The 13,723-nt window shown below is 41.8% G+C and overlaps 1 protein-coding gene across 1 annotated transcript; it reads left to right on the forward strand.

Moving 5' to 3' along the window:
• Window positions 1–4,512: 4,512 nt before the first annotated feature.
• Window positions 4,513–13,004, forward strand: NOPCHAP1 (NOP protein chaperone 1). The gene is made up of 4 exons (XM_002823679.4): window positions 4,513–4,685; window positions 6,361–6,447; window positions 9,908–10,044; window positions 12,762–13,004. The coding sequence occupies exons 1-4, from the start codon at window positions 4,571–4,573 to the stop codon at window positions 12,978–12,980; spliced, it is 558 nt and encodes a 185-aa protein (XP_002823725.2). The 5' UTR covers window positions 4,513–4,570; the 3' UTR covers window positions 12,981–13,004.
• Window positions 13,005–13,723: the final 719 nt, after the last annotated feature.

The raw sequence follows: 13,723 nt of genomic DNA on the forward strand, positions 1-13,723 counted from the left end.
TGCAACCTCCACCTCCCAGGTTCAAGCAATTCTCCTGCCTCAGCCTCCCAAGGAGCTGGGACTACAGGTGCACGCCACCATGCCCAGCGAATTTTTTATATTTTTAGTAGAAACAGGGTTTCACCATGTTGCCTAGGCTGATCTCGAATTCCTGAGCTCAGGTAATCTGCCCACCTCGGCCTCCCAAAGTGCTAGTATTACAGGCGTGAGCCACTGCGCCTGGCCTATGGCTCCATTTTATCTTCACTATTGGCTGATTAGATATCCATCTTTTTAATTTTTTTTGTAGTTGCTCTAGTATTTACAATACAAAATTTTAACTTATCACCATCTATTTTCAAACCCTACTACAAACACTTCACATAAAATATGAAATCCTTACAACATATATTTCCATTTACCACCTCCATTTTCTGTGCTATTCTTGCCATACATTTTGCTTCTATATTTGTTATAAACCCCACGATACATATTTTTTTGCTTTAAACACTCAATTATCTTTTAAAGAGATTAGAAGTAGAGAAACTATGTTTTATATTTACCTTCATATTTTACAAAACTGCTCTTTTAGTTAACAACATAATTTTCTGGAAGGGAGACTAAATTCTGCCAGTGCATTTTCTACACTATCTTGGCAAGATCTGAATGTCTTCATTTCTAAGCTATTCTTAGAAACTAGCAGTGTTGATATACTTTGGATGTGTGTCCCTGCCCAAATCTTATGTTGAAATGTAATCCCCAGTATTAGAGGTGGGGCCTGGTGAGAGGTGATTGGGTTATGGGGGTGGATTTCTCATGAATGGTTTAGTACCGCCCTCATGATACTGAGTGTGGCAACTTGCTCACTCTCTCTTTTTTTTTTTTTTGAGATGAAGTTTCACTGTGTTGCCCAGCCTGGAGTGCAGTGGCATGATCTCGGCTCACTGCAACCTCTTCATCCCTGACTCAAGTGATCCTCCTGCTTCAGCCTCCCAAGTAGCTGGGATTACAGGCACCTGCCACCATGCCCAGCTAATTTTTGTGTTTTTCATAGAGACGAGGTTTCACCATGTTGGCCAGGCTGGTCTCGAACTCCTGAACTCAGGTGATCCACCCACCTTGGCCTCCCAAAGTGCTGGGATTACAGGTGTGAGCCACCATGCCTGGCCACCTTGCTCAGTCTTTCTTGCTCCTGCTCTGGCCATGTGATGTGCCTGCTCCCCCTTTGCCTTCTACCATGATTGTTGGTTTCCTGAAGCCCCCACCAAGAAGCTTAGCAGATGCTAGCATCATGTTTCCTGTACAATCTGCAGAATGGTGAGCCAATTAAACCCCTTTTATTTATACATTTCCCAGTCTTGGCTATTTCCTTATAGCAATGCAAGAACAGCCTTAATACAAATGCCCCGTTCGTTTTGTATAGCGCTGCACCTGTGGGGTACTTCAGATCTCAACCAATCATTCACAAAGTGATTTGAGGAAATTTCCAGTGTCTAGAATCCAGGTTTGTTGAGGTGGTCAATCAATCAAACAGTTAATTAACAATTATTCATTTGTTCATCTTCTTTTTGTTCTTTCATTCATCAAACGCAGATTAATCATTAACTGTGTACCTATTACAAGCTCAGTGCTGGGAATGCAAAGGATCTCTAGATTTATTTAATAGGTTTTAACTGGAAGTAGGAAGATAGTGAAATAACTTTTAAAATGCATTAATCAGTTTTTTTTTTTGTTTTTTTGTTTTTTCTCTGAGACGGAGTCTCGCTCTGTTGCCCAGGCTGGACTGCAGTGGTGTGATCTCGGCTCACTGCAAGATCCGCCTCCCGGGTTCACGCCATTCTCCTACCTCAGCCTCCCGAGTAGCTGGGACTACAGACGCCCACCACCGCGCCCGGCTAATTTTTTGTATTTTTAGTAGACATGGGGTTTCACCGTGTTAGCCAGGATGGTCTCGATCTCCTGACCTTGTGATCCGCCCCCCTCAGCCTCCCAAAGTGCTGGGATTCCAGACGTGAGCCACCGCACCAGGCCCATTAATTAGTGTTTTCTTCCTTAGTGCCTACTGTTATTTCTCTCGTAATTCTTTGTGGCCTAGCTTTTATAACTTGGTATAATATAGTGTTAATTTATTATGATGAACATAATAATGCTGCTACCAGTGAGATGGGATTATTCCCTCGACCTTGACCCCCTTCATGGGCAGGAACTGGAATGTCTCATTTCACTTAGCCTGCTGCTTGCCACACCTCACAAGAGGGAGCATTCAAGTGAGTGCAGGACCCAGAGCGAAAATATGAATGCTGGAACTCACCAGTCACTCCTCTCTGGTGAGAGCAGGCTGTGTGTGGGCTCTGGAGCAATGTCCCAGCCCCTGCCCTCATGGGTTCTTGTCTGGTGTCCAGAAAGAATCAGGTCACATCAACAGATTGAAGGGTAGTATATGTGGAGCATTTTATTGGGCAATGGATGTGGCTCTCAGTGGAACGGGGAATAAGAAAGGGGATGGTGGGGGAAGAAGGTGATCTTTCCCTGAAGCCACACCATCTGAAGTTGGCCACAGCTATCTGTAGTCTCTTCTTGTATCCCCAACACTTAGCCATTTATATTGCTCTGTCAGCTGAAGTCTTTTTATGGGCACAGGATAGGGGAATGGCAGGCTAAAAAGGCAACATTTGGGCAAAAAATGGGGTCAGCTATTGTCACTTAGGGCCACAGTTCCATGCTTTAGAGTGGGGTTTAGCTGGGAGCCCAATCATTCTGTATCACCAGTGCCATTACATACATTTTACTCCTTTTCCTCTTTTATTCCTTATAACATTCCCATGAAGTATTATTATCCTGATTCTACAAAGAAGGCCAGAAGCTCAGGGAGTGATCTGTCCAAAATCACAGCTACTAAATGAATAATATGACACTGGATTTAATCCACTCCAGGCTGATTCTGGAGCCTCTGCTCTGTCAGAAATAAGCAGAAAAGATTGGTCCAAGATTTCTGCTGCTTCTGCTTTGAATCCTATATAAGAGGGGTCTGGGCATACTGCAGGTGGTCAATAAAGACTGTTAAAAGAACAAACAGGAAAGGAAACAATAGAGTGAAAAGGCAACCTGCAGAATGGGAGAAAATATTTGTAAATCATATATCCAATAAAGGGTTAATATCCAGAATATATAAATAACTCCTACAACTCAACAACAAAAACACAAATAACCAGATTAAAAAATGGGTAAAGGAGTTGAATAGTCATTTCTCCAAAGAAGATATATAAATGGCCAACAAGCCCATGAAAAGATGTTCAGCATCACTAAATCATTAGAGAAATGCAAACCAAAACTTCAAGATATCACTTCACACTCACTGGGATGCTCACTGTCAAAAAGAAAGAAGCAACCAAACAGAAAAAGGAAATATTGACAAGGATGTGGAGAAATTGGAACTCCTGTTCACTGTGGAAATGTAAAATGGTGCAGCCACTATGAAAAACTATACGGCGGCTTCACAAAAAGCTAAAAAGTAGAATTACCCTATTATCCAGTAATCCCATGTCTGGGTATGTATCCCAAAGCATTGAAAAGCAGGGTCTCTAAGAGATGTTTGTACAACCATGTTCATTGAAGCATCGTTCACAATGACCACGAGGTGGAAGCAACCAGCACGCCTGTTGAGAGATCAATGGTAAGAAAATGTGGTATATACATACAATGGCATATTATTCAGGCTTAAAAAAGAAGAGAATCCTGTTATGTGATACAACATGTCTAAACCTTGAGGGTATTATTTTAAGTGAAATTGGTCACAAAAAGGCAAGTACTGTATGATTCCACCTACATAATGTATCTGAAGTAGTCAAGCTCATAGTAACAGAAAGTAGAACGGTGGTGGCTGGGCATGATGGCTCACACCTGTAATCCCAGCACTTTGGGAGGCTAAGGTGGGTGGATCTCCCGAGGTCAGGAAATCAAGACCAGCCTGGCCAACATGGTGAAAACCCGTCTCTACACAAAAATACAAAAATTAGCCCGGCGTGGTAGTGTGCACCTGTAATCTCAGCTACTTGGGAGGTTGAGGCACCAGCCTGGGCGACAGAGCAAGGCTGTTTCAAAAAGAAAGAAAGAAACAAAGAAGAAAGTAGAATGGTGGTTACCAAGGGACTGAAGTAGGGATAAATGGGTATAGGGTTTCAGTTTTGCAAGATGAAAATGATCTAGAGGCCTGCCACCACTGAATTGTACAACTAAAAATGGTTAAGATGGTAGATTTTGTTACGTGTTTTTTCACCAATTAAAAAAATAAATTTAATAAAAAAGGATAAAGAGGAGGGCAGCCTAATGTTATGCTCTTTATGCCCGAATTTGGCGAAATCGAGCCTTGCCAGCTCTTTTTTCCTATGACAGTGTCCGAACCTTTCTTTTTCCCAGGGATAGAAATGGCCCCAGCTCCCGCGCAGCCTCCCGGCTGCACCACGCTCGCCCCGCCTCTCTCTCGCTCCTTACTCCGCCCACCGCAGTTTCCTCCAATCGCGGCCCTCTCCCCGCCCCCTTACCCGAGCCTTTTCCCTGCATCCGGGCCTGAGAGTGCAGGCTTGAGGGAAGCATGGAGGTTCATGGCAAGCTCCAGGCTAGCGCGAGTTGTTCGTCGCCCACCCGGGATTCCTCAGGAGTCCCAGTGTCCAAGGAGCTGCTGACGGCGGGAAGCGACGGCCGCGGAGGTGACGGACGGGTGACGACGGCATGGGCCCCACACGTGCGGCGGAGGAGGCGCGGCCGGTGCAGTCTGGGGGCCAGTGGCTCCCTACCCTCGAGGGGAGCCCCGGAGACTGCTGCGGGGCTCCGGCGTGCCCTGCCCGCGGCAGGGGTGGGGACTTTGGGGCGGGCACCCGGCTGCGGGCCCGGAATGGTTTCCGCAGCTAGTGGTTCTTATATTCTGCAAGGTAGTGAGCGCCCACCCTGCCAGGCGCCGCTGCCAGGCACCTGCCCTGCCCTGGAAGCTGGGAAGCTCTCGAATTCTTTCGGGGAAGGGAGGGCTTTTGGTTTGGCTGCCTGCGTCAGAGCAGTTGGCTGGTAGGGGGAAGCGGAGTAATATTATGCTAACAGTCCCTACCTCCTTCACACCCACACAGACCATCCCTTAGTGCTGCTGTCTTGTAGAGGGAGACATGCATCCAGGAAATCCACATAGCATTTCAGACAATATAGGTAGAATTTAAAAGCATGAGTTCGAATCCCAGCTCCACTAGTAATTAACTGGTGGGACTTAGAGTTATTTTCATTCCCTAAGCCTCAGTTTTTGCATTTGGGAAATGGGGGTAGTAGTAATGCCTGTAGAATTTTTGTGAGGAGGAGAATGCGTAAAAAGGCTTGGGCATGTTGTCAGTAAATACTAGCTTGAAGAAAAGGTTTTGTGAGAACCCAGAGATTCTGAAGGAAGTATAATAATGATAACCAAAGCTTATGTAGTCCTTACTATGTATGCCCCAGGAATTAACTCATCTAATCCTCACAACAACCCTTTGCAGAAAATCTGTTATCTCTGTTTTATAGTTGAGGAACCTGAGACATGATTTATCATACAGGTAATTTACTTTCTGGAGATCATGTGGCTAGAAAGTAGCCAAACTGGGACTTGAATTCAAGTAGTCTGGCTCCAGATTCTGTGCTCTGATCACGAATCCAGTAGGCCTTAAGTAGTAGGCATTCAATGGATGTTTGTTGCGCTCTGCTTTGCAGGTGAACAGGATTTGTTTTTTAACCAGAGAGGTAAGGGATTTTCCGGGTATTAGAAATAGGGTGTGCAAAGCCTTGAGTTTTGTAAGTTCCCCTCTTGGAACTCTGATGGGATAGACAGTTGGGATGATTTGAGTAGTGAGAGATGAGGCTGGAAAGGTAGAGTGGGTGACAAAATCCCCAAAAGGCTGCTTTCCTTGGGTTGAACATCTTCAGGGAAGGGGAAATACCAGGCAAGCATGTTTTACTAGTGAAGAAACAAATGCTTGAAGATCAGGTAAGTTGCCCAGTGTTACATAACTAGTAACCATTTCTGGCTTCACTTAACCATTGTTTTGCTCTGTACTGCTTCCTCCGTTCTGTCATTGCAGACCCATGTTTGTCTACTAATGAATTTCTGATCCAGAAAAGTGCAGATTGGTGCGCATTTATTACCTGGCATTGGTGATAGAGGTGAATGAGACAGGTGTAAGAAAGGAGAGGTGGCTGTACACAGAGAATTAAAATGTTGTAATGGAGCTTGGAGTGCTCCTTTAAAAAAAAATTTTGGGGAGTGTGGACAGTCAAGACTTAAGACTGGTCATGTGAGAGGCTTACTGATGGGCCTTTGTTTTTTTATGCTGTAGTAAATTAAGGGTGTTTCTGTGTCTGTATTTTCAGGTATATGGGACAGGCTGCTCATCAACTCCCAACCTAAGTCCAGAAAGACCTCCACTCTTCAAACAGTTCGGATAGAGAGGAGTCCCTGTAAGTACTTCTTCCCCTCTCTCACCCTCTCTAATGCTGAGTTTTGTCTGATTAAGCTGTGGGACGGTCTCTGCCTTCATGGTCAGGTATCAAACCACAGATAGTCCAGTGGAACAAGTCTTACTTGGGATTTACATGATAAAGTCAGTACACAGAATAGAACTTCTTACATTATTTCTCTACTTTAAGAGGGTAACTTTTTCATGAAAAATTGCTTGTGGGATGAATTTTGGGAAGTCAAAAACAATTGTTAATCTCCATGACAAACTTTTTAGAGGTTACTGAGCTTCAAACAATATATATGGATGGAAAACCACAACCACATCCCATTGAGTTGGACACAATTATTTAAATGATAAATATTGCTTAGAATACAGAATAATGACCAGTTCTCTTTATTATTCTGTAGTATTGCTGTACTGCACATTCATAAGTATGTCCCACACTCAGACTTTAAGTATTACACGAATGCCCTCTATGTAATTCACTCTTAATATTTAAAAAAAGGCAAAAATTCAATAAAAACAATGTAAATAAGCATGAAGGTAATGAAGGTATCACATCAATAAACTAAGAAATCATGAGTACTCTGAAAGGATAATTTAACTGTAGCATCATTACTGTAGCACTAAATCTACAATAGCTGAAATGACCATATGGTGGCTGCCCATCCAAAAACCAGTTTTTGTGGACATAGGTTTTTATTTTGAGGGATTACATACCTAGAAGTGGAATTGCAGGTATATATAAGGTGTACATTTTCTTTTTTTTAACGAAGAAGAAATTGCCATTTTGCATTTCCACCAGCAAGGTATGAGAGTTTAGTTGCTGCACATCCTAACCAAAATGTGGTATGGCCTTTTTAATTTTAGCTATTCTAGTGTGGATATAGTGGTATAGCGTTGTGATCTTAATTTGTTTCTAATGGCTAATAATGTTGAGCATCTTTTCACGTGTCACTATTTGTATGTCTTCGGTGAAGTGCCTGTTCAAATCTTAAGCACATTTAAAAAATCAGGTTTCTTATTGTAAACATCATTCTTGATAGTGCAGCTCTGCTGGAGATAGACTTACCAGCCTGTATGTGTCTGAGAAAGTATTTTGCTTTCAAGTTTTTGGAAGATGCTTTAATGGATTTAGAATTCTAGGTTGACAGTGTGGTTTTTTGCTTTTTCTTTTTTCTCCAGTACTTTAAAGACGTCACTACACTTTCTTTTCAGTGGCATTGTTTCTGATGCCAGTGTCTACTGTCATTTTGTGTCATGAATATAGTGTTTCTTTTCTTCTCTGGCTGCTTTTAAGATTCCCTTCATTACTGGTTTTTACCGAGTTTATGGTGATGTGCCCTTTGTAGTTTTCTTTGTGAGTCTTGAGCTTGGGTTTGTTGAGCTTACTGGATCTATGAGTTTATAATTTTTATCAAATTTGGGAAATTTTTAGGGTTGTTGTTGTTGCTTGCTCCTGTCTCGCCTCTTCTGAAGGGACTCCAATCACACCTAATTTTGCCAGTTGAGGTTGTCTCACAGCTCATTGATTGTTTGTTTGGGTCTTATGTTTTGTGTGTTTCAATTTGGATAGCTTCTATTGCTGATTTCCTTGAGTTCACTATTCTTCTATATTGTCTAATCTGTTAATTCTATCAAATGTATTTTTTCAAGGTAGATATAGTTTCCATCTCTAGAAGTTTGAGACTGTTTATATCTTTTTTCTTTCCTTGTGTTTGTGCATTTCTTTTCTTCCTTGAACATACAAAGTATATTTATAAGAGCTGTTTTAACATTCTTATTGCTGATTCTGTCGTCTGCATCATTTCTGAATCTTTTTTTCCTACTCTTTATGAATTATGTTTTCCTGTTTATTTGCATGTTTGCTAATTTTTTATTAGATGTTGGACATTTTGAATATTATGGTGTTGTGTGTTGGATATTATTTAATTTAGAAGAACCACGACTGAACTAGCCTCAGGGTTCAGCATATACTCTCCTAGAGTACCACGGAATTATTTGGCTTCTGAGGATCACAGTTCAGGCCGCACATTTTGGTACTTGTTTTGCTCTACTTGATTCTTTAGTTGGAAACAAAAGCAGGCCAGATTTTCTATCTGTAGCAATACATTTAAATCTGAGGACAGAGAAATACCTTTATTTGTATTAGTAATTTCTCTTTCTGTATATCTGAAGGGGAATGAGAGCTAACATTCACTATTATGTCAGGCTTTATTTGTGTACATGCTCTTAGGGAGTCCTTCCAGCACCTTATTTTACAAATAGAGGTCGTCTACTTGACCTTGGCCACTATTTTCTTTTCTTCTTCCATACGCTGGACATTTTAGTTATCTGTTATGTAGCCATAGCAGTTACATAAGTTTTGAGAGTCTGTTATATGCATGGTTATGTGTTGGGCTTCTTGAGAGAGAAAATAAATATCCTTGTTTGTTGACTGCTCTGTATTTGGCACAGTGACTGACAGTTATCACTCCTCTTTTATAGATTACTACACTGAGGTTTCAAGTGGTAGAATTAAATGTATTAATTAGGATTCTTGGTTGCAAATGACTAAAATCCAGCTCAGATTGCCTTAAGCAAAAAAAGAAATTATGTTGTCTCTTTTTATTGGGGGAAAAATACTCCAGGCGCAGTGATTTCAGGTGCATCTGGATCCAGGTGCTCAGTGTCCTCAGAGGTCAGCCACTCTGTCCCTTAGTTCTGCTTTCCTAGGTATTGGCCTAATTTAGAGCATACTCTTCCCCCAGGTGTGGTGAGTTGCCAGTTTATCAGCAGCTTCAGCCTTATATTCAGCCAACTCAGTCATTCACTCAGAAAGAGTTCTCTCTCAGCAGTTCCAACAAAAGGTCCTGAGTGATCTCTTATTGGCCCCACTAGAGCAGTGTGTCGCTGTGATGCCACTAAAGCATGGTACAGTGGCCAAGGATGTGGAGGATGTAGGCATGTATGGGGTGAGGGGCAAAAGTGACTAAGAGTGACACAAGCTTAAAAGGAAAGCCAGGGTTATATTATCAGAAGAAAGGGAACAGATGTTGGGTAGGCAGAAATAACCACTACTTAATTAACTGGCCCAAGGTAATTCAGATAGAGGTAGAACTAGGATTCTGTACATACCTAGTCAGTAGTACCCTAAAGCCTCAGAACCTGGTGCTCTTAACTGTTAAGTCACACTGCCTCCCTATTTAGTTACTATTTGTTGAATGCCAGCCTTCTAGGAGTTTCCAGTCCTGGGGATATATGAGAAACATAAAACATTTGAGAAACAATTAATTGCTGGATTGTGTAGTCCTACTGCTTTATTCAGAAGAGGATGGAGGGTTTTTAAATGAAGGGAACTAAAAGATATGTAATTATGGTTGTTATTATTAATACTCAGTTCAGAAGTGTTCATAGGAAATCCTGGGTTTCAGAATTTATTAGCATATATGTTGATATGCTGTATTTACTTTCCACAGTATTGGACCAGGTACAGACCTTTCTCCCACAGATGGCACGGGCAAATGAAAAGCTAAGAAAAGAAATGGCAGCTGCACCACCTGGTCGTTTCAATATTGAAAACATTGATGGGCCTCATGGTAAAGTTATACAAATGGTAACTACGCTTTGTTTTCATATGGTGAAATTACTGGTCTGCCTGTCACCTAAGAAGAAGATAACTTTTCCATTTTATTTTCAAGTTTTCATTTTCCTGGTGTTAGCTCATGTTTCCAATGTTGTATAGGTACATAGTCATTTTATGATTTAGTCATTTTAGTCATATGATGTCACAGGAAGGTTTTTTTTTCTAAGTCAAATGCTACATTTGTTATTCTGAAGCATTAATTTACTCAGTGTCCTAACTGGATTTTTTTCTGTCGAAGCCCCAAAAGAGGTAATCATAGTCTGATTTATTGAGTATGCAAAAATAAATGATGTGTGGAAGAGAGCAATTGATTACATAAGCTGTGTGCAAAAATGTTCTCTCAGTTTATACTCATATCTTGTTTCTGCACTGGAATTCCATTTATAAGTGTGTGGAAGAGAGCAATTGATTACATAAGCTATGTGCAAAAATGTTCTCTCAGTTTATACTCATATCTTGTTTCTGCACTGGAATTCCATTTATAATATCTGTGTCTGGACCAAGCTGAGACAATTGTTAATAGTATCTAATTCATTAGCCATTCTGTTCAGCTCTCCCTCCAGAATAGATCCCAAATCCAACCACTTTGTACAACCTCTGCTGTTCCTTTGGACCTTTGTTGGCCCAGGTAATTATGGTCTCTCCTTTGGAGTATTGCAGCAATTTCTTAGCAGATTTTCCTGCATTCACTGTTTCTTCCCTGGGGTCTGTTGTTCACACAGTTTGGGACCTGGGGGCTTCCCATCACGTTTCAAATAAACTAAGTCCTTCAAAGGGCCCATATGATCCTGCCTGCAGTTCTCTGTCTCAGAGGTTCCCAACCCCCAGGCTGTGGACTGGTACTGGTCTGTGGCCTGTTAGGAAGCAGGTCGCACAGCAGGAGGTGAGCGGTGGGTGAGAGCGCATTACCACCTGAGTTCTGCCTCCTGTCAGATCAGCAGTGGCATTAGATTCTCATAGGAGCACGAACCCTATTATGAACTGTGCATGTAAGGGATCTAGGTTGTGCGCTCCTTATGAAATTCTAATGCCTGATGATCTGAGGTGGAACAGTTTCACCCCTGCCAAGGTCTGTGAAAGAATTTTCTTCCACAAAACCGGTCCCTGGTACCAAAGAGGTTGGGCACTGCTGCTCTGTCTGACGTTATCTCCTACACAGTCTTCATTTACTGCCCTCCAGCACCAGTCTCACCGCACCCGGTCTTCTCCCCTGCGGTTTTCTCAGGTAGAATGCTTTTCCCTAGATTTCTCCATTTCGACTCCCTCTGTCTCTTTTCAGTTGTCACCTGATCAGGAGGCCTTCTCTGATAGCTCTATTATTATTTTATCCTGCTTTATTTTTCCATATTGTCACAACCCTACGTTATGCTTTATATGTATTTGTTCATTGCTTTTCTTTCACCTCTGGAACAAGAGTCAGCAAATGTTTCTGTAAGAGGCCAGATAGTAAATACATTAGGTTCTGTGGGCCTTACTGTCTCTGTTGTGACTGGTGAACTCTGCTGTCATAGTGTGAAAGCAGCCACTGACAATACATACATGAATAAGCAAGGGGAAAACATTTTATTGGGGGCAAAAAAACTCCAGGGGTGGTGATTTCTGGTGCACCTGGATCCAGGTGCTCAGTGTCCTCAGAGGTCAGCCGCTCTGTCTCTTGGTTCTGCTTTCCTAGTGTTGGCCTAATCTAGAGCATGCTCTTCCCCCAGCTGTGGTAGGTTGCTGGTTTATCAGCAGCTTCAGCCTTAGAGTCAGCAACTCACTCAGATTTCTCTCTCAACAGTTCCAACAGAAGGCCCGGAGTGGTCTCTTATTGGCTCAATTAGAGCAGTGTGTCACTGTGTATGGGTGCTGAAATGAGAATTTCATATAATTTTCACCTTTCATGAATAGCAGTATTTTAATTTTTTTTTCCTTAACCACTTAAAAATAGAAAAAACATTCCTACTTTGTGAGCTGAACAAAAGTAGGCAGTGGGCAGGATTTGGTCTGCAGGTTGTAATTTACTGGTCTCTGCCTGAAAATGTAAATTTCACCAAAGTGAGGGGTTTGTTTTGATTTTTTTATTGTTATTGAGTCTCTAGTACCTAGTGTAGTGCCTAACTCATGTTAGTATTTGCTGAAAGAATGTTGTTGAATGTGTTCAGGGTATATAGAATTGGGCCGTAGCAGATATTTTAGACACTTAGAGTAAATTTAAATCATCATTATGACAGACCCTGGTAACTAAAAATATAAAAGAGCCATGTTGTATTAAAAACATTTCTTATCCTCGTGGCCTTGTGTGCTGTCTCATGCCTGTAATTGCAGCACTTTGGGAGGGCAAGGCGGGTGGATCATTTGAGGTCAGGAGTTCAAGACCAGCCTGGCCAACAGGGTGAAACGCCATCTCTACTGAAAATACAAAAATTAGCTGGATGTGGTGGGGCACACCTGTAGTCCCAGCTACTGAGGAGGCTGAGAGGCATGAGAATTGCTTAAGTCCAGGAGGCGGAGGTGGCAGTGAGCTGAGATCACGCCACTGCACTCCAGCCTGGGCAGCAGAGCAAGACTCTGTCTCCAAAAAAAAAAAATTCTTATCCTTTATGTTTCAATATGTTTGCTGAATGTTGGTCATTCCCAATATTGTTTTATTATGACTTTTTAAGGAACTGCTCTGAAATAGATTTCCTGTCCACTACTTTTTGCAGGATGTGGCTTTGTTTGAGATGAATCAGTCGGATTCAAAAGAAGCGGACAGTTCAGAAGAGAGTTCACAAGACAGTTCAGAGAACAGTTCAGAATCAGAGGACGAAGATGAGAGCATCCCATCTGAAGTCACCATAGATAACATTAAGCTTCCCAATTCTGAAGGTGGAAAAGGCAAGATTGAAGTTTTGGACAGTCCAGCAAGTAAAAAAAAGAAATAGTCAAATAAATTATCTGAAAAGAAACAGGTGACATATGTCTGCAAATTCTGTGAAAAAGAATGTGATTCACGGGTTCTTTTGCTTTTCAGGCACCTATGGTGCTTTTATATGTTAAAAACTTTAGACAAATTAAATTTGACAGAGTTTCTTTCAGCAAAGAATGATTCATGAGTTAGGTAGCATTGTAAACTGAAAGGGGTTCAGAGACCTCCGCTCTACAGCAAGGAAAGTGTGCTTTTATCAGCTGAACAGAAGTAGAGTACAGGAATAACTTGATGGACTACAGGTAGGTGTTTGCCTAAATAAGGCAAAGAGGAGACCTAAGGCTGCCTGATGTCCCATAGGTATGGTCTGATCTAAGGAGATCTAAGGCTGCCTCATCTGATGGGCTGAGGCTTGGCTGTTTGTGATTGGCCAGACTTGGCTATTTGTTATAAAAATACACTCCTGAGTTAGGTTTTGGTGTGTTCTTGATTGCAGTTAGTAATGGCCTCCTGCTTATTTAACAGTTTCCTTTTGGTCAGTCTCTCGATCTTGAAGACATTGACCAAAACCTTAGGCATCGATGCCACTCTCCATCACCATTATAATGGACTTGTTTGGTCTCAGTATGGAATTCACAAGTCATGATGTCAGGTCAGTAAGACCATTTAACGCATAATGGATGGCTGTATAAAAGTACTTAAGACTATTGAGTGGATATCACACACCAAGGAGACTATTACAGTGACTTTCAGGAGAAT

The sequence above is a fragment of the Pongo abelii genome, chromosome 10 (assembly GCF_028885655.2).
Source record: "Pongo abelii isolate AG06213 chromosome 10, NHGRI_mPonAbe1-v2.0_pri, whole genome shotgun sequence".
Lineage (NCBI taxonomy): Eukaryota > Metazoa > Chordata > Mammalia > Primates > Hominidae > Pongo > Pongo abelii.